Source organism: Cimex lectularius, unplaced genomic scaffold (assembly GCF_000648675.2).
Source record: "Cimex lectularius strain Harlan isolate CLEC.00 unplaced genomic scaffold, Clec_2.1 scaffold450, whole genome shotgun sequence".
NCBI classification, from domain to species: domain Eukaryota; kingdom Metazoa; phylum Arthropoda; class Insecta; order Hemiptera; family Cimicidae; genus Cimex; species Cimex lectularius.
The window spans coordinates 16,903-43,386 of record NW_019392991.1 but is presented as its reverse complement, the minus strand read 5'-3'; the positions used below and the strand labels follow the sequence as shown (position 1 = coordinate 43,386).

The 26,484-nt window shown below is 40.6% G+C and overlaps 1 protein-coding gene across 1 annotated transcript; it reads left to right on the top strand.

The window, feature by feature from the left end:
• Nucleotides 1–925: 925 nt before the first annotated feature.
• LOC106668893 (glutamate receptor ionotropic, kainate 2) lies at nucleotides 926–24,374 on the top strand. The gene is made up of 9 exons (XM_014398047.2): nucleotides 926–1,074; nucleotides 3,100–3,194; nucleotides 3,963–4,145; nucleotides 8,957–9,115; nucleotides 9,230–9,407; nucleotides 10,950–11,140; nucleotides 23,083–23,188; nucleotides 23,245–23,434; nucleotides 23,509–24,374. Exons 1-9 carry the CDS (start codon nucleotides 1,002–1,004, stop codon nucleotides 23,918–23,920), a joined length of 1,587 nt encoding a protein of 528 aa, XP_014253533.1. The 5' UTR covers nucleotides 926–1,001; the 3' UTR covers nucleotides 23,921–24,374.
• Nucleotides 24,375–26,484: the final 2,110 nt, after the last annotated feature.

The window sequence follows — 26,484 nt, the reverse complement described above, 5'->3', positions numbered from 1 at the left end:
AATAATTCAGTCACTGCAGTCAAAATTTCTCCCTAAGATTATCAATGCTCCTTATTACGTCTCAAACCTTACCCTAGACTCCGACCTCCAAATTCCTTTTGTCAAAGAACTCATGCTTTCCCGTTAGACAAATTTCCATAACTTCATAAGTGTACAAGCTAACCCACTAGTCCAACAAATATGCTCCCTACAAAATCCCGCCGTCTAAATCGAGAGTGACCAAGGGAAAACTTTCAAATCAACAGCGAACAACCTGGCCCAACTCCATTCCAGCTACTTTGCTGATGATTGCACCTTTTATTGCAGCGATAAGAATTTTGACGAAGCTGCCAGTTAAAAGACATCTGTTTTAGAATCATTTTATGACATATACTCAAAGAGAGATCACCAAGTTCCTTTTTTGTTGTAAATTGCAAACTACGTATTTTTACATTCACAGCTCCCTTTGAGAAAAGGATTTATTAAGTGAATAACTCATTTCCATTGCTTTTAAATATTAAACAGCTAATTTATATGCATAAATAAACAACAAGTATGCACATGCAATGCATATGTATATGTAATATGACAATTGTGGTTATCGTTCTCACGTGAACTGATCAAGACCAAAAATTACTGCTGGTTGCCGAAATGGCATGCACATCAAAACGAATGCCTCGATTTGTTGGCCAGTCAAGTTTTCTTAACGTGTTTTTGTTTTACTTCCAGTCAGGGAATTTCTGTTTGCCAATGCCATTAAGGATTCAAGTCCCGCCTTTGTAGATTCTAGGTCAGCAAACCAATTTTGTTTTGTTTAAACAGACTCCCGATTGATTTTCGATGAGTGATTGAGTCACGGAGGGTTGTACAATCTGATTATGGAAATAATGAAAACTGCGATAAGGGGCTTCGATCTGACCTTTCCACCAGTTATGCTGTTGTCGACCTTCCAACAGGGTTGTTAGCTAACGGGGGTTTTTGTTTAAAAAAAACTCATCTGCTGGACAACTATATTCTACCCCATGGCAGCCTTATCGTTCAGTGCTTTTATTAGTATGTTGCTCGTGAAACTTTGTGCAAATTACTATCCGAACGGTAAGTATGTACAGGTTGAAATTTCTTTCAGACATAAACAAAAGAAACTTAAAAAGAAAACCCCTCGAGGACTATTTGAAAAATAAAACGTGTTGTGTAAATCAAATTTATAATAAAAAAGAAAAAATTGATAGATGAATTCTTTGTTGTACATATTTTAAAAAGAAGATGAAATGGTGTCCTCATTCATCAAGTTTGTTAAAGAGAAGATGAAGGGGCTTCATCCAAATATATAAACATTTTGAATCCAAGCCTTTATGATGATGATCTCCTTCTCGCTCTTAATGTATAAATCATACGTAACTAAATAAATGCTTATCTACTTTTTGACATCATTAATACCAAGTAAAATAAAAAGGATAATTGATATACTGAATGAAGTTCGGCCTAATTTATAAACATTGGGATCACTAGTTTCGCTGTGCTCAATAATGTGTTTTTAATGTATTGTAGCATTTAAAATATTAACAGATTCATTTCGATTTTTGTTAATGCTTCTAATCTGCTGTATTACACCTATTCTTGCAAAATAAGATTTGATTTTTTTTCTTTATAAATTGACACAGTCGGTGTCTTATAATATCGTTACAATCCTTTTGTTCATCCCATTTAACAAATAGGCTTTCATTTTTTTACACCATATCTGCCAGTTGGATAAATCTTCAATGAATTATTTTAACAATTTATACATAGTAATCCTAGGTAATTCTAATAATCCTGCATGGGTATTAACCTACAAACCTTGGACGCATTACGGATTCATTTTAAGGTGTATCCTCTTTAGTGGCTATATACTAGTCCACAATATGATTCGGGAACTATAATGTCCATCTTGGTTCCCTCTTTGGCCATTATGTCAACCATTTTATTGCCCCGAATGCCCAGGGACCCATGCCAGGGTCAGGTCGTCTTTTAATAGGTTTATTTATTCCAACGTGCTCCACAATTGTATGATATTTAATTAAACTTATGATATCTCCTATTTGACATCATTAATAACAAGTAAAATAAATAAAATGAAAATGATAATTGATATACTGAATGAAGTTCGGCCTAATTGATAGACATTGGGGACCACTAATTCACTGTGTCTAAGAAGGCGAATATTGCATCTACGAAAAAAATTTGCACCACGTTTCCGATGCAACGCCGAAGCTTTCCCAAAGAAGGTGTTCGACAGACTGAGGTGATAGGCACGAGCAGGCAGGACTTGAAACTATGCTTAACCGCTGAAATAGGGTGCCGTTTTCCCATGACCTAAAACAATCTGCGTCTTTTTTATATGCTTTATATATTATTGGAGGCCATGTGAAGGCAGATGGGAAGAACAGTTTCGTTATCCTGCCTGTGTGCGATGCGCTCCATATTAGAGGCGACTTTATGCTGCTGCTTCCTTAGAAAGCTTAACGACGTTTCTTTGTCCTCTATACCAGTGTGCGCTTTAACTCAAGAGGAGATATAACAACGTTGCTGAAACCTGACAGAAGCAGTCTAATGTTCTCGAGGAGTGGTAGACGGATTTCTCATGGCATCAATTGTTATTCGACTGTCCGTGAAAATGCTTATTCTTGAGTTTTTTGATGCGTAATCTATCAACCATTAAAGACCATTTGCAATCGCCAGCTATTCAACTTGGTCATTGAAGCAATTACAGTCCAATCTAAATTTCTGCTCGACAATAACTCGCAATGATAAAAGCAGTCGAATATGAGATTGTGCGATACCTTTTGATAAGTATCATTGCAACAACAATAGCTTTTGGACCCGAACAATTTTTCCTATTTTTTCCTTCAGAGAAGAGTCCCATATTGGGATTTTGTGTGTGTGTGTGTGTGTGTGAGAGAGAGAGAGAGAGAGAGAGAGAGAGAGAGAGAGAGAGAGAGAGAGAGGAACATTTTTTAGATTGTTTTGGATCAATTTTTGAATTTGATAAATTGCTTAATCCCACTTCACCTTGGATACAATGTAAAATAATTACATTTTAAATTGTTTTTTTATTTTTATTTTTATTTTACCCGTTTGCAGCTACGTTGGACGGCTCTTTTGACTGCGATCTCAAAAACTTCTCGAAAAATAATGATTTAATACTGAAAGGGAGAACACTCAAAATCCTCACATTCGTAAGTGTCGAATTTATAAGTATAATATATATTATTCAAAACTGTCGCATTTTAAGTCGTCATTTGTTTGAAAAGGAGACACGATAATTTAATGAATGAATATTCAGATTGAATATTATGACAAATAAATAATTATGAATATTTTTCATAAACTCTTAATACAAAAATATAGTTTTTAAGTTAGAAGGATCTTTTTAAATCTAGATTATAGAGTTCTTTACAACTGTCTTGTGGTTCAATTTTCTTTATTGCTTGTATTATTTGGAGATCGTGAGATGCGGTCTGGTGTAACGTAGTTTTAGAAAAACATTTTCTTTATCGTGGCAACGTTTCGATCTTTATTGAGATCATCTTCAGGGCTCAAAGTGTTTGTTTTCTGTGTAGATGTGTCATTATTGTGAGTCACACCTGACCGCATCTCTCACCATCTCCAAATAATCATTAACTAACGGTCACTAAACACTTCACATTGCTTGAATTGTCGGAAAATTCAGATTCATTGTTTAAATCGGTGTTTCTCAAAGATAATGTAATTTATCATGTAAATTTTAATGAACTGTTTGTTCATACACAATATTTTCGCTGCAATTTTTCATTTATGGATTTTTTTAAAGAGTTTTTATCTACTAACAAACATATTTTTCTCTTCAACTATACTATATGTCTACAAATTCAATTCAACCCTCATAATTTTTACAATTTTAACTGAAATTTTCCAAGGGTGTATTTTTAAAGAGGGACTGATCATTTTTGTTTTTGTCATTTAAGGACGATATGCCTCTAAGTGGCGTCAAGAAAGGGACAGGAAAAAGAAGACTGGACGGAATCGGGATCGCCTTCGAACTTGTTAAAACACTCCAACAGAAGTACGGCTTTGAGTACGAAGTTACTAACGTACTTCCCGTAGTCGGAGACAAAGATACAGGCGCCCTGTCGAAATTAGTGAACATGGTAATGTTAATTTATGTCATTTAATTATAATTAAGTGAATCGAGGCACTGGATCAGCACATAAATCCTTCAAAGACCGTTAAGAAGGCGGAAAATATTTTCACGGTTTCTTACCGTTAAATTTAAAAAGCAATGATCAGCATCTATTCAAATGGTTTGTAAACAATAACTTATACACCGAACACCTTACATCTGCCACAATCAGGACAAAGAAAGGGGCTGAGGAAGGGAATCAGAAAGACCCTCTCTCAGAAGAAACGAGGGGAGCTCGACACAATTCAACAAGGAAACCAACGAATATCCTAAAATCTCGAGAAATAATAATGAAGAGATTTTGTCTGATATTTTAACGCATGCCAATCATAAAGAAAAGCTATAATTACAAATGAAAGATTTTTTAACTGTACGTTTTATTGTAAGATTTCTTCTTGAGGTCTGTGGGTGATGAACCTGTTCACATGACCATGACCTGTGTGTGGTCGTTTCCTTTCATTTTTGGTCGGCATATCCTCACTTCATTCGGTCAATAAGAAGACTTAATTCTGTTTTTAGTATTAAGGGAGTCATGGACAAAATAACGCACATAGCCTCTGCTGATGGTGGTGAAAAGCGGAGAAATACGCATGACTGTCCAAAAGAGTGAGGATAGACAAACCAAAAATAGATCAGAAAGACCTTTTCACTTGTCCGAATGGTTTTTAAATAGATTCCAAATAGTGTGAATCACTTTTTTATTTTATTTAAATTGTAATTGGTGCCGTCAAAACAAAATAATAAACGATATTACTCTTACCCCTACAGCTCCACAGCCAAGTAATGAGACCCGGTACGAAAAGATTGTCCATATTTATATTTTGCCTGTACATTTAAATGTTTTGTTTATAACAACGCTGTTAACGCAAATAACTCGTTTCGCTAACATTAGAATAGATGTTTTTAATTATCTACTAATGAAGTTACATTTTCCTGGAAAAATATGATTTTTGGGTTTGAGATGTAATAAAAAGATACCACAGTTATACAGAGTGTCCCGTGAACAGACGACGATACTTCAGTGGGGTTATTCGGCATGTCAAATGGGTCTCCTTTCACGACTTTTCCCCATGAAGTCCCTCTATCTCATAAAATATTAATGTTAATTTAAATTTAATTATATCATAATAGTATAGTAAGTAAGTTTGCAAAGTAAATTTCATTTGTTTTTATATATATTTATTTTCGCTTAGATAGCTACGTAACAATGTTTGCCAAATATTACAACATTTTTAAATATTTGTGATCACAATTTGAATACACCAACTCTACACCTGTAAACAGGTAAAAAAATAATGATAAATAACTTCACGCCAAATTGGGGATGCTGGAAAATACCCCGAGCAGTGGAAAGAAGCCATCGTAATATCGATCCCCAAAAATGGAAAAAACTGTTCGAGTAAAACCTCGAGCTACAGGCCAATCTCGCTGACTACCTGCATGGGGAGGTCCTCGAGTCAATAATAAATAAAAGATTGATATGAATTCTAGAGACCCGAGGACTACTTTGGCACCATCAGGCAGGATTTCGAGGGGAACATGGCCACCTTTCACAACAGTCAACATGAGGTGGCTGTTTTCTTCGACCTTGAGAAGGCCATTGACAGGACATGGAGGTATGCTATCCTTCGGAAATGTCAGGATTTACTTAAAACCTGATATTCAGGTTTACGCTAGGACACTACCCGAAAGGATGAAGCAAGGAAGTGGAATACCACAAGTATCGGTGGTAACACTTTTCGCGAGTGCGGTTAACGGCATCTTCGATGGTATTGAGTGCCCAATGACGGACTCGCTTTACTTCGACCATGCTGCTATATTTATGAACGATAAAGATCTAGAAGAAGTAGTAAAAAATGCAGTCGTAATCGACAGGAATGTTGCCAATGCCGAGGAAATAGGATTCGATTTCTTTGCGGGAAAAACGAGGGCGGTTCACTTCTCTAGGCTGAGGAAGGAGCACAATCCTCCTTCGCTTAGGATCGGCTTCGGCAAGGAGAATGCGCAGGTGGAATCGGTAAGGATGCCGGAGACAGCGCCCTGGACTCGTTTACCGTACGGTGGGATATGGCCAAATCATTATGCACCGAAGGATTAAGCGTTGAGCAGCATTTACAATGCAGAAAACTAGTAGCCTGCAGGATTAACTACGGAGTCCCTGTGACCTATGCGTGTTCTTACGGCAAGGCAGTGGGCGCGGATCACCATTTTCACTTTTCTCAGTGTTTTGGCCCCCACACTATTCCACGTGTACTAACTGACCTCCCATTCCATCCTCAAACCACCACTCTAACATTTGCAGACGATACAGCGATCTTCTCACTTATCTTTGATCCAGTCATTTCCATTCGGTCCTTAAACAACGCCTCATACTAGTGGAGTCTTGGTTTGACCAGAAGAGAATAAAATTCAATCCAGAAAAATCCACCCGCATAACCTTCACTCTCCTCACTAATCCCTTTTTCAGTTTACTTCAATAATAGCCCTCTGCCAAATGCAGACAAGGTACGGTACCTAGGAATGTACAACAACAAACGCTTGAAGTGGAATCCCCAAACACGACTAAAACGCCAACAGGTTATGACATGATACAGAGCACTTTCACGACTTATTGACAAACGCTCATTTACAAATAAAAGACTGCTTTACAACGAGTGAAACCGATTTGGATTTACTGACTGGAAATGTAGCATTCAGCCACACATTCCAATATCCGTCGCACCCAAACTGCCCAATCCATAATCTTCAGAAAAATCTTTGTTGCTCCATTTTATCAGTTCAACGACTTCAACCATACCGATCTCAATATTCCTTTTGTCCAAGGTGTAATCCGCTCCCGTTACCGCAAATTTCATAAAACCCTCCCAACAACCATAAATCCTCAAATCCAAAAACTCGCATCCCAACGAATTCCCTCAAACCCCACCCCCCTTGCCGACTAAAGAAGCGATGGTTGCGAGATCTCCTTTACAGTAATAGTGACAGTGATAGAAACACCTCTCCATTAAATAGAGAAAAAACGTCTCATTGGAGTTTTACCAGTTGGGAGTTTCTCTACTCTTTCATTGATTATGTACATATGTATACCATTGTTACTTACTACCTAATTGAAGTTAGTTGCAACGCTGAACGTAACGCATGAAATCATCAGATTTGGCCTTACAGAGGAAGTATACAAAATTGTAAACATAGAGATATCGCTAATGTAGATTTTAAAAAGAAACGGCCTAAATGCAACCCTCGAGGGCTTCCAGGAGTAAACTACAAAAGTATAGCTAGCTAGTAAGCTACAAAACTATTTTAATTGTGACGGGTAACTATTTTAAGTGACAATTAAACGGTTTTAATCGTGATTTAAGCACTCGACCTCCTAAATAGGATGCAAACCAACGTAATATTTTACCATGGATGCTTTCATAAACGTAAAGTGCTGGTCACTTTAAAGAATAAACGTTAGAGAAATGATTGGCAAGGAGATTGGAAATTGAAAGCGTATCAGAGGCTTATAAATTTTAAAACATTTTATCACGGAAAAGTTATATTTTTTAAGACACTGAAATAGTTCCAAAATTTCCCCATGTTCCCAAAACCGAACGACGTGACACCACTCCGCGATTTCTTTCCTTTTCCTTCCTTTTTTTCTTCTTTTGTCTTTTTCTATACCGGTGACTAAGAAGACACAGGCACAGATTACTCATTGAGGCCAGAAAAATCCGTTAGGGAGGTAAGGAGAGGTATTGTGATAGGAAGGTGGTGTTGTCGGGCTGGCTGAGGTAGGCACTTTTATTCTTAATTAATCTCTTAATCTTCATCGATTTTGTGTTTTGTCCTTAGGTTTTGTATGTATACAATGGAAGTGCAATCCTCAACCTTTGGAGGCGATCATACGGCCCATTCGGGTGCTTCTCCGATCTGCCCACAACCTGCCTGGCCTCAGAATGGCCCGCCGCGATACCCACCACGGTAACCATCCAGACGCCAGGTGGCAGTTCTACTCCCCACAATATTATGCACGAGGATAGGACAGCCTCCCTTGTGTCTATTCCGAGGTTCGGGTCCCTGTACTAACTGCCGGCCTGGGAGTGCTGTAACTCTGTTTTCCTCTGGCACCCTCACAGGAGCCAGGAGCAGGGTTCAGGGACACCCAAGGGGACAGGGAGATTTCCCCCACCAGATGACGATTGTATGTTGTATATGTAGTGTTTTGTGCACGGTACTTTGCGTTTTGTTATCTTCGGTTCCGAGGCTCTTGCATCGATCTGTGTATTGGTGGTGGCGTACCTACGTGGGGCCGGGACATCCCTCGAAGTGCAGTCGTGTATAAGGGCCTGGACATTCTCATCGATTTTTATAAAGCTTTTTCTTTTCTTTCTGTGAAAAGAAAAAGCTTAATAGAAATATTGAAGGAGGAGTGAGTATATCAATCCACTGGTTGGAAACAATAGCTCTACTCACAAATTGGTACTGCGGCAAAGGCCAGTTTGTAAATAGAACTATAGTTTCTGACCAGTGAAAAAAACCTTATGTTTACAGTAGGTGTGCTATAAATGTAAAACACATTAAGACTAACGATGGGAAGCTGAAAAGTACTTCAGAAAATGGATTATTATAGGAATAAAATAATAAACCAAAAAAACGGGTTGTATTAATGTTCCAAACAATAAACATTGTAAAAAAAGTTAACAAATTCTTTTTGTCCAATTCCCATATATATTCTTTCATTGCTAACTATTTCCATTCGAAATGCAGGTGTTTAAGAGTAAATTACACGTGTTTTAGGAGGCAGATATGGTTGCTGCCTTTCTTCCAGTATTGCCACAATCTCATCAGTACATCACCTGGGGAGTTGAATTGTACCAAGCATCGTATTACGTCCTGATGAAAAGACCGGCAGATTCGAATACCGGGAGTGGGTTGCTAGCTCCTTTCGACAGCGCTGTAAATATTCCATTATATAAGTTTAATGAGGGCAAACATGTCACAAAATAACCTCAATAACGAGGGCAGTTCATCTGCTTATACATACTGATCTGGTCACTTTAACTTTTACAGGTTTGGGTGTTGATTTTAATATCGCTTCTGGCTGTCGGACCCATCATGTACTTGGTAATGTGGCTACGGATGAAACTGTGCCGTGACGAATATGCTCAAGTGTTTCCTTTGCCATCTTGCGTTTGGTTCGTTTATGGGGCACTGATGAAACAAGGTTCCACCTTAAATCCCAGAACTGGTAAGAATCGATTTAGACATCTGTGGATGACGTTAAATCGGGTTATATTATAAAGAGAAGTTAAAGGCTTTGTAATTCAGTCTGTCAGGGGATGAAGGTTTAACCGCAATATGCTCATCCTTAACTAAAACATTAAAATAACATGCTGACTCGAATAGAGAGTGTTGTGCTCAAGAAATATGTTCAGTCAATAAACAAATCAGACTTTTTTTTTGATAATTTAAGACTCGCGTAAATACGATAAAAATGCAATACTTTTCGCCGATCGTCGTTGTATACATATTCCAAACCAGCGAAAAGAAGACGATATAGCTACAAATTATATCAATGTTTTACGGATTGATGCTACTCATCTTAGTAGTTGCTTAAAATAAAGTTAACAAATTAATCAGAAAGGAAAAACAATTTAGATTGAGAAAGGAATGACCAAAAATGTGGTCAGAGGAATTCAATTTCACCAAATTACGATATTTCCATCAAAACACTTTTGAACTGATAATCTAGCAAATTGCCCGTTTTACTAATTTGTGACATTTAAAAAATCAATTAATTGTTGTTAATCAATAATCATATACAAGAACAGGCAAAACGTATTCGAAAACATAGGAATAATCTTCTTGTTCACTTTAGAAAGATCGATAATATATTGGTACTATAGTAATAGCACAATTTAATATAATACAATGGTTTTGTCAATACCCCAAATAATTTAAATATTTGTATGCATTTAGTTGTATCGGTAGAGTTACAAAACTGCTGTCCCTTAGTTTCCACACCGTCGTAGTTTTCGAATTGCCGTCCTTTCCACAAATATGCCGTTGATTTAAAAAGGACAGTCATTTGGTGTGAGGTCCAGGACATAAGAAGGGTGAAGCAAGGCTCTAGCGCCTTTGTTTTCTGCGAATTTCATCTTTGTTAAAAGCTAAAGGTAGTTTTGTTTTGTTGCCGGATTACTTTATTCCGGCCGACGAAAAAGTGCATTTTAAATTTTAAATCTCCATTCTAGAGCTGAAAGTGGAAAATACCTCCATTGTTCCACTAAAAAAAGCTTTGTTTCGAACGGATAGGTAGCTGAGGTGCCCATAAATCTTGGCATTTCGGACATTCCTTCAGATATCTTATGGTGGCATTTCATGTCGCAATTGTAACCGATAGTCAGCGACATTAGAAACATTTTTGACGGAATTGAATTTGAGGAAAAATGAGGGATACTTCGAGTTCTACTTTTTCTATAAGTTACGTACTAAAAGGTGTTGAGGTTGTACGATATAATTAACCTTGATCGCACTATATTTATTTCTTAATTGTAACTGTGAGATTTCTTTTGAGGTCTGCGGGTGAAGAACCTGTAGCTTAATCGTTTTCGTCTTTCTAGTCTCGCTGGTTTGGGTTGGTCAGTTGATTCTCATAGCGAGGATAGGTTGACCAAAATGATCGGAAACGCCCAAGCTACAAATTATACTAATGTTGGTCAAAGTATTTATGTAAATTTTGATCCGTTTGGATATTTTCTTTCACTATTGATTGTTTATTTTTGTTCAGATTCGGCACGAATGTTATTTGCCACTTGGTGGATATTCATTCTGATACTGACAGCGTTTTACACAGCGAATTTGACAGCGTTTTTAACTCTTTCGTTATCTACGTTGCCAATAAAGGAGGTGAAAGACGTGGCCAAAGATAATAACAAATGGTTTGCAACACAAGGCGGAGCCATAGCGGATGCAGTGAAGGTGAGAGTAATCAATTTTAACAAACAGTTCATGTTAAAATACCGAGGCCACATAAGTATATATTATGTGAACGCTCAACAATATCGTTTATCGTTTTCACCAAGACTAAGTTGAACATATTGAAAATCAGGCTATATAAAAATTGTAGCATATTAAAATTAAATTACACATCATAATAATTGTAATATCGTTATGTTGGGTCTAGACATGCAACAGCATACTGCCATACTGACACGGGGATACTCAATTATTTGAGCGACTGAGATACTCGGCGACCAATAGACTAGTCAAGTGTAATTAAGTGGTGTCACTCACACGGGAATACTTCAGTAGGGGTGATGAGACCCGATATTTTGCCCTCCAAGTCTTCAGGTCTCTCAGTTGCATTCATACCATTGGCGTGCGCAATTATTGAACTACTACTACTACTACTACTACTCCTCCTCCTCCTCCTCTTACTACTACTACTACTACTACTACTACTACTACTACTACTACTACCATATATGTCTTTAATCTTAATATACTATATGCTATATGTCCTTTTTAGATGTCCCGGCTGAATTTCTCTTGAACCAATGACAAAAAAAAAGTGTTTAATATTTTTTAGTCTAGTTTCAAATTTTTACCTTTTTGGAGAAAAATTATACACGGTACCTCAGGCCCAGAGTCAACTTCAAAATTTCAAATACGACCCTATATATCCTAACACATAATTTTAAAGGATCTTTTACGCTGAGAACAATGGTGCAATCGGATTTTAAATTAGTCAAAAATGACAAAGTTATAGCAAAAAGAAAACGGCAGCTAATATCGACGAGGAGCTGAATATTTTACTGTATACCCGCGAAAATCCGGATTCATCTGTCCTTAATGTTGGAAGGGTTTAAGATTTTTCAAAAAATAAAATTAGACATGTACTCAGGACTTACAATTTTAAGCCCTATATATACAAAGTTAACAGTTTGAAAATAAACCGCTCAAAAAATAAAAAGGAATGAAAATAATGTGCTCCAACATGAATAGGAATAATGCCGATTTTGCGGTATTTACTTTCCCTAGCATTTTTATTTTATTTTTACTATGAATAGCATTAAAATTTTGAGGAAATTATTATGTTTTTACTGCAGGAAAATTTAATGAAGGGATTTTGAAAAATAACAAAATAAAAAGTTTTAATTCCATTATTTTGTTTATTGGACACAATAATTTTTTTAAACAATATTACCGTATATAATCCCCTGTATTAGTTAAAACCTCTGTGCACCTGTTAGGCAAACTGTTAATTAGGTTGTCACTAATTTTATAAGGAATTTAACTCCATAGCGTTGCAACGCTGCACTCAGTTATAGCAGGTCAATTAGCTGCGGTTAGTGATCGAAAAGCATTCTCAGCAACGCATCCCACATGTGCTCAATGAGATTGAGGCCTGGAGAAAGACAAGGAGCAGATGGGAAATTCCCAGATTTTCTAAATATTGATGAACAACCCTACCTCTATGAGGTCTGGCATTGCCATCCAGAAATCGAAAAATCCCTGCCAATGAGATCCCTGGTTTGAGGGATTATTCCTCGATAATTTCTTGGATATAAAGTAATGCTGGGAGGTTGCCTTTATGGAGTCCAGTTCGTCATCCAGTGTAAATCCCGCACTGCCTCATCCAAGCTGCACTGAAAGGAGAACGAACTGGGGCATTGTACGCATCCCCTGCTCTCGGTAGACTCTTCGGCGCCTGCTATCGCTATACAGACAGAAACGCTACTCATCAGTAAACATAACAGAATTCAAATTTGAGTTCTCTTCTAGGCGCTCGCTGCACCATATTTTCCTAAGTTGATCGTGGCGGGCTGTTGATGCTAGCCGTCTCAAAGGGGCATACGATGTGAGGCCAACGATTACGGATCGTGTGTTGATAAAGGGCATGTCAAAACATTTTGTACTTCATTTAAGATCTGGCGGGCCCTATGGAAAGGGTTCCGTCTTGCAGCAATGACAATACTTCTGTTCTCCCGTAGTGAAGTTGTCTTCAAGCGTTTGAAGTGTGCGGACGTGCTCGTGAGTGCTCTTCACATGACGACTTATTGAGGCGGCTGTTGAAGCAATCCCTATATGTGAGTTACCTCATCAGATTTGGCTTGCATTCAGCTTTCCAGAAAGCATTTGAACGTCAGAATCGGTAAAGTATATCGAAAGTTATTTACGATAAACTAATTCGGTCTCTGAGCACGTGGTCGACGCCTTCAGGCTGTCCAACCTTGGAGGCCGGAATATCTTTCCGATCTCGGCTAAATTGTCTTTTACTTCGATTCTTCACTCTTCATTTAACGTTTTTGACATCTCTTGTCATCCTCCCCTTCCCCTCTCACCATCTTACTTCACAATTCTTCAGCTTTCCGATTTCTGTCATACGTGGCATCCCCTTGAATTCTTCATCATTCTGACATCTCTTGTCATCCTACCCTTCCCCGCTCTCTCCAATCTTCACTTATTCTTCAGCTTTCTATTTTTTCTGCTATTTTTGATTTCCATTTGCATTATTCATCTTCCGTTATTCCGTCTGTCTAGTTATCTTTGACATCTTTTGCCCCACCCCTCTTTTCTTCCCCTTTTTCACCTTTCTCATTTCCAAGTGGCATCTTGTCATCTTTCTTTCCGACCATCCCTTTTATTCTTCAAACTTTATATCACCTTTGACATCTATTATTCCTAAGAGTTCTGTTGGCACCCCTCCTCCTCCTTGTGTCACTCTCTTTTTGTGTTATGCCTTTATTCCTGCTTTCTACTTCATTTAAATACAGTTGACATCATTTCTCTTTGATCAACAAGTTAGTCATGGATGCAAAGAGAAAAAAGAACATTGAAAAATCGACTACCATATCTGCTGCTGCAAAAAGCAGTAGAAGGACAACCGCAAGCCCAAGTAAGGTTTCAGCAAGTCTACCCAAAGAAATGGATCTTGATGGTAAACTGTTAAGCCTAAAACGAACTCTACCAAGATTAAGTGAACCTGCCGAGGGAAAAGCAAAAAACAGTGATTCCCCGAGCACTGCTAACAGGCAACGAACATCTGACCTTTTTGCTAGTCAATCTAGCCTTAAGCGCTCCCTGCCCCGAGGCATTGATAGAGGCGTTTATGGCACAATCACTCCGCGTGTGCTTGGCCAAGCTAGCGTTGCCTCTGCCTCAACGGCGGGAAGCTTACTATGCACGGACCCCGAAAGCAATACCGATACGTTGCCCTCCCCTGCGGGAAGCATGACTGGGCAATCGTACTCACATGTAACGGGTAAGCGCACTAAACACCAGCCTACCTTGAATGAGTTAACCCAGTCACTAAATGCCAACATGACAGTGTGCTCAGAAGCATTAGATTTACGCAAAGAAATATCACAGTATATGATGGATCCTGGCAGTAAATGCCCCAAGCCTGCGGCAATGTTTGTATGCGAACGCGTTGATAACATAATTAGCAGGCTTCAGCACCTCGCTATTGAAAACGCTCAGCTTAGAGAGGCAAGCAAAAGAATCCTGACCTCTGAGGCTCAAATAGACGCCATTAAAGCGGCCTTGTCTCCGGCCTTTGACCGGATAGCTGCTGAACTTCACACTGCAAAAAGCCCGTCGAGTGTAACCCCCATCAAATCGATAGTAAGTGAGTTGACCACATGTGTGGATAGGATTAAGAAACTTGATTCCGCAGTGGGCAACCCACCCATCGAAGGGCATAGCCAGCTGCCTGCTGGTGAAGATGATGCAAATAACCCTTGGGTTTTGGCTAAACCAAACCGCCGTCGCCGTGGGAACAAGACAATCAGCGATGATACTATTGAAGGAGGTACCGCAATAACTCATAGCAAGCACCGAGCAAAAACCCAGAAAGCTAAGCCTCTTGAACAAATAAGATCAAATGAGACCATCTTAAAAGCCAAGGAAGAACAGCATAAACTTATCATTGTGGACCTACCAGAGGGAATGGAATCTCGCGACCTCCTTAATAAGGTCAAGGAACACTTAAACCCTAGGGTCACAAAAATCCGCCTAGATGGCATTAGGTCAACAGCCAGAGGAGGAGTGGCTATCAAAGTTGACCAGGACGCATCAAAATCAGCGGTCCTGAAGGTCTTGAGTGACACCCAACTTAAGCCGCGCCTCATGGGCAAAAGGAGCCCTCGGATCTTAATTCTACGTGTCCCTAAAGACACAAAGGCAGATGAATTGAGAGAAGAAATCGTGGCCAACAATGCACTGGAGGAGCACAAACAGTATATTCGACCACTGCACACCGTCAGATATGGTAGAGCCCCACGACAAACTAGCCCCTTCTCTTGGGTGGTTGAAGTTCCCCCAGAAGTCAGAAATGCGGTGATTGATAGGCAAAAAATCTACCTCGATTATCAGTCTTGCTCAGTCCGGGACTATGTGGGCGTGACAAGATGTTTCAAGTGCCAATGTTACGGTCACGTGGCCCCTAACTGCCCGAAGAAAGAGCCGGTGTGTGGCAGGTGTGCACTCGCGCATGATACGAGGGACTGCAACGCAGAAACCTTAAAATGCGCGAATTGCATCCGTTTGGGCAGGGACTCATCCCATGCACCTGGCTCAAGGGAGTGCGAGGCTCACATCAGGGCAGTTATAAAGGCAAAGAGCGCTACCGACTATGGAGACGTGGCCTTGACTGCTACCTCTTTGCAATTCCAGCAAAACGTGCCCACCGGCCATATAGAAACATGCGTTGACCTGGCACCGAATAGCAATGTGCAGATTTTGGCAGAGGAACCATCAAAGGAACCTGATGCCAACTGCTAGTACAAACACCCTCAAAATAGCGCAACTCAACTACCATGGCTCACAAATCGTCAGCGATGAGGCTCGTGTCCTCGCCTTTGAGCAAAGAATTGACATCGTTCTGGCTCAAGAGCCATGGAAAGGAGGAGTTTATAAAGCTATGGGCCTGAATGCGCGGGTAGTGGCATCGAGAATGACTGAGCCCCAGCGAGCTGCCATCTATATTTTGAACAGCAGCATACGGGCGGTTGCCCTGCCTGAGTGCACCGCCGATATGGCTTGTTGCCTCCTCCGGTGGGGAGGGGAGGAACTCCTGGTTCTCTCCTTTTACTGTGATAGGCGGCGTCCAATAGATGAAGACATAACGACAATTCTACAAGTGATAAATAAGTATAGCCCTAAGAGCTGTATTCTTGGGGGTGACTTTAACGCGCACAGCCCTGCATGGGGCGACGCTCAGCTGGATCGGCGTGGCGAGCTTGTCCATGAGATGCTCAGCGCGGCGCGTGTTGACCTAATCAACACTGAGGACTCCCCGAAGACGTATTTCTCGGCTCAGGGCGATACAGCGATCGATCTCCTCATCATGTCACCACAGCTGTCCCGTCGGCTGGCTTGCTTTAATATTGAAAGCAATGCCACATCGAGTGATCATGCGTGGATTCGGGCTGACCTGAGATCTACTGAAGATCATGCGTTCGTGAGGACGAGACGACGCCCAGATTTTGCAAAAATTGATAAAGATAAGCTTACACTCATGGTTGAAGGGGACCTATTGGAAAACGGAGACACCCTGCTGTGGCCTGCGGCGCACACCTCAGAAATTGACGCCAAAATTGCCATTATTAAAACCATCCTAGTCACTAATGTTGATAGGATGAACCAGAACGCAACTACTCGCTCCGGTCCTACTTGGTGGACGCCCCGCGTAAAAGAGCTGAGAGCGGTTGCTCAGCGCGCGAGACGGCGTTACCAGCAATGCCGTGACCTGGTGCGCAGGGAACACCACCAGGTAACCTACTATGCGGCGAACCGCCACTACAGATGCGAGCTGCGTAAAGCAAAGCGCCTCAGCTGGAGAAAATTTGTTGAGGAACAGAACTTCATCAATAGATGGGGATTGCATGCAAAAGTGGCGATGGGCAAAATTAAACCCAGACACGCTCTTGAGTCCTTCGGGTGCCGCGGACTGCAGGCCGCAGGCCAAGCCCTACTCGAGTCTGGCTTCTTAGTGGACGACCCGTCGACAGACGAACCGGCTCACTCTGCCCTAAGGGAGAGAGTGCGTCGTATAACTGGTGGCAGTGATTTCCCTTGCTGGAGTGATGAGGAACTACTGGCCGCAGTTAGTCGCCTGCGAACACGGAGTGCGCCCGGGAATGACCGGCTAGAAGCGGGTGCTGTCAAGATATGTTCGGAATTAATGTTGCCATACGCTCAGCAATTGATGACGGACTGCCTGCAGCTCGGATACTTCCCCGTCGCATGGAAAAAGGCGCAAGTCTGCGCTTTCCTGAAGGTGGGCAGGCCACCGAACGAGCCGAAGTCCTATCGAATGATCTCGCTGCTCCCAGTCATGGGCAAGGTCCTGGAGTTGCTCATCCTGGCGCGTCTACGTGAGACGATTGACAGTGGCCTTCATCCTGGCCAATTCGGTGGAATGCCTAAAAGGAGCACCACTCACGCCATAAGGAAGCTGATGGAACTCGTATCAGAAGCAACGACCAAATATGTAGCAGCAATCTTCTTTGATATCCGGCAAGCGTTTGATCGCATGTGGTGGCCGGCCGTGTTGAACAGCATAGAAAGCATGGGAGCCAGCCAGGATATCCAACGCATTGTTTCAAGCTATCTAAGCGAATGAACGGGCACCCTGCGCGAATATGGCGAGACGTGTTCGAGAGAAGTAGAGATGGGGATCCCGCAGGGGTCTGTCCTTGGCCCATATCTCTGGGCAATACTCTTCGATGGTCTCCTCAGACGCTTTGAAGAAGTAGGACTCTCAGCAATCGCTTATGTGGACGATCTCGTCGTCATCATCCCAGCGGAAACAAAGGCACGCATTGAAAATACTGGCGCGCTGGCAGTCACCGAGCTCCAGAAATGGGGCCGCGAGTGTAAACTGGAAACAGCCCCCGAAAAAACCCAACTTATGATCCTAAAAGGCAAGCTAGCATACGATCGCCTCCCGTTGTACGCCTGCTCGGTGAAACAATCAAAGCTACGCACGCAGATTGTTACATACTTGGGGGTCTGCATAGGCGCAGGCATGCGATTTGGAGTCAACGCCCAACACATGAGGCAATTAATGCCATCGTGGATAGCTGCATTCAAAGCGCTGAGCGGTGCTGCGTGGGGAATCTCCTACCGTACCCGGTCTACGTATATTTCCGCGCTTTGTGACTCAGTCATGTATTATGCGGCCCCTGCGTGGGCACGAGCACTGCGTTCTACTGAATGGGAGACACTCAAGCGCGCGCAACGTACTGCGCTTCTGACTTTAACGCGAGCTTATCGAACGACCTCTACCGATGCTATACAGGTCTTGGCAGCTCGACCACCAGTAGACCTTCATGCCAGATACTATTGCGCCATATGGGAACTACAAAATGACATAAACCCATGCATACCGGTCACCAATGCGAAAGAAGCATCAGACTGGCTAGAGCTGGAATGGCAAAGACGATGGGATGCCTCCAATAAAGGGCGTCACACGTATGCCCTCCTCCCTAACATCAGCTGCAGAAGAAAGTGGAAGCATATTGAGCCAGACCACTACATGTCCCAACTGCTGACGGGTCATGGTGATTTTGCTGCCAAACTATATGAATTCGGGATCAAGACCTTCCCTGCGTGTGAGTGCGGTGAAGTGGAGTCGGTGGAGCATGTCGCTTTTGAGTGCCCGCGACATATAATAACTCGCACTCAGTGGCTGTTTGAAATTAGTGCCGAAGAAGCCAACATGCGCACCCTAAGAGAAGCTATCGCCTCCCCCGAAGGCTACCGAGCCACTGCAAAAATGTGGCGTGCAACCATGCGTAACAAAGGATGGCCTGCGTAGCCTTCGAAACAGAGCCATTAAACTGACCAATTGAAGAAACCAATAAAAAGCAATGCAGTTGGTGGTTTATTTACCTATTTATTTTATTTTATTTCATTTAGGTAATGCCCACGGTGGGATATCTAGCAATTTAAAACCCTCAACCGCCGGCAAGGTATTTCCTCCTAATCTCAACATTTCAGTACCGCGGATTCCGAGAGGTCTCGTCCTAGTTCTTAGGAACGAGTACATATCTTGGTGAGGGTTACGGAAAACTGAAGGAAATAGAAGATGGAAAGGCTTAGACCNACTTTTGCTCTCTCTTTCTGACCCCTACGTTCTGCCAGCTTCCGTCTATAATAAAAAAGCAACACAAGCTGGAAAGCCAAATAAAAACTGTAAAGAGCCGGCAACGGCTTAAGGAACAGTATGAACAAAGAAGGCCAAGACGGTTCTCCCTTAGTGTCGTAATGCGCTGAGAGTACTAGGCCAGTACTAGGCCTCCTATTGGCACGTTCAGTCTCTCGGACGCTCTGAGAAACGCCAACTGCCTCTGCGATATCCACTTGCCGATGACATCGATGACTCATTCTCACCATAATATTACGAACTTCTGGTTCAAGATGATGTCTTTCCATGACTAAAGAGAATACAACTTGATTAAAATGGAGAAAAGACCAGCAAAGCTGTTAGGTTACAAAATGAATAATATTCATGTTTAATATTCTTAAATCCTTTATTAAAAATGAAGATTAACGTTTATTTGTTTTTTGGTTGTATTTCTATTTTGTTTTATCCAACTAACAAGAATATATCGGTTAATTTAATTAAATTAATAGAATAAGAATAAATTACAAACATCTCTGCTCATTTTTGAGAAGTTTATGTATCACAAAACAAGAAAGACGTACCTCGGGGTTATAATATAAAACCGTCTGATGGAAATTATTGAACAAATATTCAATTTAAAATTTGTGGCAGAAGTGGAGAAATTTTCTGCATTATACAATTATCACTTGAAAGGAATAACCTACAATTTATAAGTCTTTTTCATGTAATGTTCAAACTTCCTTGTGACTTTTCTCGTTCTGTAATGGCGGTAATAATAATACTGATTTATGATATCATCATCACTCTAGAATCACTAGACATTGCATAGGGGGTTGAGTACACAATGAATGGCACTAGATAAGTACTATGCCAACAGCCCATATAAGGGCGAAGGGTTACTCGAGTCGTCCAGAGACTCAGTCTCTTCTGGCAGCTGGAGTCTAGATCTGCATAGCCACGTGTGTGTAAGCCTTTAGGCAACACCCACTCTGTATACCCTACCTTGATAACCTGAGTTCTTCGAAGTCACATAGAAGGAGCCGGCGTCCCGCATAGGAGCATTCTTAGTCCCATTGGAGAATTTTCCACAGAGCTATAAACCTAAATCCCGAAGTTGCATTTGACATCGTTAAACGTTGTGTGTTTTACACAATTTCGTTCTCGAAAGAGACGGTTACCAAGCAAGGAATAGTTTGAAAATAGTTGGACTTTAAAATATACCGAGACGTGACTTTAAGTATACGAGGTGTAATGTCAGCAAATAACGTCAGAAAAATGATGATGGATTATTTTGTAATAACGCCACTTGGTTCACTAAAATGGCATTTATCTGCGTCGATTTCGCCAAATTTCGAAATTGGATTTTATTGTTACTATCTTTTTTTTTGGGAATCGTCTCGCCCTGAGAAAGGACTTGAGGTGCGATGTGGGGCCGGAGGCGGTGTGGAAGAAAGAGGGGATATAGTGGACAAACAACTGGTGTGAGGCTGTTATCATCGTTAGTTCCTAGTGAAGAAGAGTAGTAAGAACTGTCCACCAAGAAGAGATTTTGCGGCCATCTTGGAACGGCAAACCTGGGACCCCGGAAAATTCAAGTCTGCACGAGGTGCCTTTTTGGAAGATACATTTTATCCCCTTTTTTGTCAAAGCCAGTAATTCCAAAATTATAATTTTTCATCAAAATTAAAAAATTTTGTTTTAAAAAGTAAATACTTTTTTTCTCTTTACTCAAAGGTGTACATTTTTTATTTTTTTATTTCATTTCTAATTTCGTTATAACTTTTTATTTTATTATACATTCTCTTTTCTTTTAGTTTGATTTTGACAAACCATTATTTTAACAAGCCTACATAGTTGGGCACATATGTGAAGGCAGTTTTAGTGGACAGTCTTTCTCTATACTTTTCAAAAAGAAAAACCAATGGTCTAGCTGAAATTGACCCTCACATATCTAAGATTTAATATGTCAACAAAGCATCAACAATACGGTGTGCTTGTTAATTTGTAATCTTTTATAAACTTGGATATAAATAATCTAAGATTTTAAGATATAAGATATTATAATAGGTAATCATGGAGTAAAATTTTATTAAGTAGCAGTATAATTACCGTACTCGTTTCTTTCTTTTTTCCATTTCTTTAAGTAAATCTTTAATTTCTTCGAATATGCCCATGCAACCATTTCGCGTAAGCATTCTGTCTTTACAGTCGCTTGGAGTTTTGCCCCATAAAACTGGACATAAAATAATCAGTAACTCAAAATCAACGTCCGCCATTTTAGCCGACGCCATTCTAAAAAGAAAAATTTGAACTACAGACGATTGCCGCGCCGGGTATGTGAAAACCTCTATGAACTTCCAACTACCTCTACTTTTGCTTGGTCGTTTAAGGCTCATTTACATTTGTCACTTTTGAAGATCATGTTAGATGAATCATCTAAAGTGACAAATGTAAACTGCCATTCATCTTCAATTGCCTCCAGAGTGAACGTCGAAAGTGAACGATGAAAAACGTTCCCCCTCGCATTCACTGTTTAGCAGTACGAGTGCTTGAGGAACACTGAGCAGTGAAAACACATAACTGGATGAAACTATGTAATCAAAGATGATTCACTTCGGTTGTTCATCAAAAGTGACACAATATGTATAACGCTTTACCCAACAACGACAGACGGCCCTTGCTGAGGGGGATGCCGGCTCCCTCAACTTATACCCGGGCAGCCCGGAACGCATACCACCCCGGCTTTTTACCGGACAGGTATGAAACGTCCCGATACTTCTCCAACCAATAACCTGTACCCGGCGTCAATTACCCTACTATCCGGCAGTGAAACAGGCCTTAATGTCAGTAAAAATGATGAAGGCGGGGTGAGTACGTAGATTCACTTTTTGTAAACGATATTTCATAATCATATAATCATTTTTTTCCAATATTTTATTATAATCTGATATTTAATGTTACAATATGTAATTTCATGAATATAGATATATTTACATACTTACATTGTGGGAAGCAATTAATCAATATTATTGTTCCACTTCGATCCCTAACTAAACTTCACCACCTACCCCTCAGAAAGTAGGTCGCGGGGCCATTTCCTCTTGAGACGCGGGATTGTAGTGATGGGTTATGTTGGTCAAGGCTTAGGCAAGACTATTGGGGTGATGGGGATAGATCATTGGTTAAATTTTTGAGGATCATGGTTAGGATAAATGGGATTTTAAGGTCGTTGTGGAAGGTAGTATTGGAGACATAATACAGTGCATTTATAATTGATCTGAGGACTTTGACTAAAAGGATTGAAGACTGGATATTGGAAGGTTCAACGGTGCCCCACGGTTCTATACCGTATGTCCAAATCGGTTGTAGTAGCGTTTTGTAAAATGTAAGTTTGTTTTTATATTTTGGATTGTCGTTCTATAAGTTCGTAGAGTAAATTGTAGCGTGTGTTTAGGTCTTGTCCTTTCAGTCGTAAATGCTGAACGTGTGTGTGTGAAGGTGGAACCCATGGTATGAACGCAGTCCTATTCGGGGATGGGAACTTTTTCGTAGTATATTGTGAGAGGAGATTTACTCTTCTTCGGAGTGTAAATGTGACAAGGACACACTTACACTTTATCTTCATTTTCCATTGTCTGCACGAATCTGCTATGTACATGTCCATGTAGATCTTTCGAAGCAAGTCAGAGGGGGATTAGAGGATAGAACAGCTGCATTTTCTCTTACGTTTTTGAAGAAATTATTGTTACTGTCACTGTCATTAATGTACAACGTCCTTTTGTTTTAGGGTATAGACGTAGAGTTAAACGCGTTGAAGAAAACGCTCGGCACGAGCAGATCGCAGTTTATAGAGACGAAAAGTGAAGCCACAATAAGCCAAAAAATTATGACCGGTGCTTTGAAACTTTAATAATGGAATGGGCAAATATGAAAGAATTTTTTTTTACAGGCTGGTTATATCTTGACGATTGGTATACCGTTACAAGATTGATGTACAACGATTACAAAAAAAAGTCTACCAGGGTGAAAGACGAAAGGAAACGCTGCTCATACGTTATTACCGACAAAAGTTTTCTCATACGATCTCTCGCCTTCGCTTACCAGAACAACAGCGTTCTGCCGAATCTCTTCAATCCGATGTAGGTTCTATTTTTCAGATGAACACTTCGAGAACACGCACTGGAAATGTTAACGTTACCATTTTCGTTTGCAGACTTCAGCGTTTTGTAGAATCGGGAATTCTGAAGCATTCTTTAGGGCTTGAACTCCCCGACGCTGTCGTTTGCCCTTTAAACCTAGGAAACAAAGAGAGGAGGCTCAGAAATTCCGACCTTTACACGACTTACGTCGTCGTCTTGTCCGGTTTCACCTGTGCTCTCGCCGTTTTCGGCGGTGAAATAATCTGGCGTTGGTACGTCGGCGACAAGAGAAATTATCCTTGGAACAAGAAAGACCTCGCACCAAAAAGAGCTCTAAAAATATACCCAACTTTTCAACAGACCAAACTGGCCAATTATCAAACGGCGATGAAAATCAACGGGAGGGATTATTTCATGATTAATTCAAAAGACGGCCACAAAAGATTCATACCTCTCAGAACACCGTCAGCACTACTATTTCACTAAAATCCGCTTTCTTTTATGGTATTTGTAGTTGCAAACGTGTATTTGATTGTATGCAGACATTTTACTTGAAGTGAACAGACTCAAATGTTTTCATGATTGGAAAATTTGTCAGGGTGGCGGCCAGACAATGAACAACTCAGCAGTTCATGACTTTTTTTTTTATTATTGGCGACGTTTCGTACTTATTCTAGAATGTTTGGTTTTTCTAATGTTTTGCCGGATGAAGGGCGAGAATAAGTATGCAACATCGCCAATAATAAAAACGTCAAGAACTGCTGAGTTGTTCATAGTCTGGCCGCCACCCTGACAAAATCTCCAATCATGTATGTATTCGTCATCTGGCCGACAAGAAACACCAACTCAAATGTTTTCATTAGGTACTTCAAGAATATTGAAAAAGTTGTTTTAGAAACCGTTCATAAAATACGGATGTAAATAGTAATTAATTCATGTCAATGTGCTCAATAAAGTATTTTTAATCTATTTTAGCATTGAAAATATTAAAAGATTCATCTCAATGTTTGTTAATGCTTCTAATCTGCTGTATTTTCACCTATACTTATAATAAGTTTTAATTATGTTTTTATTTTATACATTTTTTTATATCGTTGACACCATGTTAAAGTGACGAATGTGAAAAGTGGAGAAATCCATATTCGTCACTTTAACATGGTGTCAACGATACATATTGACACAATCGGTGTCTTATAATATGTTTACAATCCTTGTGTTCATCCCATTTAACAAATAGGTTTTCATTTTTTTACACCACATCTGCCAGTTGGATAAATCTTCAATGAATTATTTTAACAATTTATACATAGTAATCCTAGGTAATTCTAATAATACTGCATGGGTATTAACCTACAAACCTTGGACACATTACGGATTCATTTTAAGGTGTATCCTCTTTAGTGGCTATATACTAGTCCACAATATGATTCGGGAACTATAATGTCCATCTTGGTTCCCTCTTTGGCCATTATGTCAACCATTTTATTGCCCCGAATGCCCAGGGACCCATGCCAGGGTCAGGTCGTCTTTTAATAGGTTTATTTATTCCAACGTGCTCCACAATTGTATGATATGTAATTAAACTTATGATATCTCCTATTTGACATCATTAATAACAAGTAAAATAAATAAAATGAAAATGATAATTGATATACTGAATGAAGTTCGGCTTAATAGATAGACATTGGGGACCATTAATTCACTGTGTGGAAGGCAAAAGGTAACGCAAGTAGTTGAACGAGCCGCGCCGCCCCACCTACCTAGTGTGCGACATTACGTTCATTTCAATGTATTTTTCTTAGGGGGTCGGTTCCGCGCCGCGCTGCCCCACCTACCTAGTGTGCGACATTACGTTCATTTCAATGTATTTTTCTTAGGGGTCGGTTCCGCGCCGCGCCGCCCCACCTACCTAGTGTGCGACATTACGTTCATTTCAATGTATTTTTCTTAGGGGGTCAGTTCCGCGCCGCGCCGCCCCACCTACCTAGTGTGCGACATTACGTTCATTTCAATGTATTTTTCTTAGGGGGTCGGTTCCGCGCCGCGCCGCCCCACCTACCTAGTGTGCGGGTCCCCTTAAAAATCCGGGGGAGGGCCATGACGATCACCGCGCCTGCTCGTACTCATATCAGCAGCAGGTCTCCAAGGTAAATAGCCTCTAGTCGATAGAATAATGTAGGTAAGGGAAGTCGGCAAATTTGATCCGTAACTTCGTGATAAGGATTGGCTCTGCGGATCGTGGTGAGCCGGGCTTGGTCGGGAAGTGGTGCGTTGTCAACATGCCGGGCCTGGGCGAGGAGACTGGTGGTGACACCAGGATGCGAGCTCGGTCCCGTGCCTTGGCCACCCACGGACCTTCCTTGCTGCGAGTCTTCGGCTGTCCAGTTGCCTTGGGGTGGGAGAGCTGGGAGGTTGTAGTTGTTACAGGGTATTTCCAGTTCTCGCACCCTATTGAAAGATACCTAACAAAAATGGATGAAATAATACACATAGTAGGGCATAAAAATATAATATTTGGAGTGGATGCCAATGCAAAGTCCTCTGATGTGGTCCGATGTAGGAGATGAAAAAGGAAGAAAGTTGGTTGAAATCATAGACCAATATGGATTAACAGTACTAAACAAAAGTTCGGACTTTACGACTTTTGAGAATTTAAGACATAGCACATGTATCGCTAGCAGGGAGAGAAGTCGCAAGAAGGGTGAAGGACTGGAAAATTTTGGCAGATTATACAGCTAGTGATCACAGAATGATAGAAATTGAAGTAAATAAAAGGAAACTGCATGTTAAGGAAGCCATGCAGGGAGTAGGAAGATGGAGTAAAATAGACTGGGAGAAATATAGAGAAAACTTGAAAAATGGACATATAGGTGAACTGGAAAACATGCACCAAATAAAAGACACTATAAAAGAAATGGAAAGAAATATAAAAGAAGCGTGTTCACGTGCAGGGAAAAAAATAAGAAACAAAAGGAAAAATAAAGGAGAAATAACGTGGTGGACAGGAGAATTGCAGAAGGAGAAAAAATAAGTTGCAAAACTAAGGAAGA

Coding starts and splice junctions, on each gene's coding strand:
- LOC106668893 (XM_014398047.2), top strand. CDS start 1,002: ATGGCAGCCTTATCGTTCAGTGCTTTTATTAGTATGTTGCTCGTGAAA. Junction 3,195..3,962: donor CACTCAAAATCCTCACATTC/GTAAGTGTCGAA, acceptor TTGTCATTTAAG/GACGATATGCCTCTAAGTGG. Junction 9,408..10,949: donor CACCTTAAATCCCAGAACTG/GTAAGAATCGAT, acceptor ATTTTTGTTCAG/ATTCGGCACGAATGTTATTT.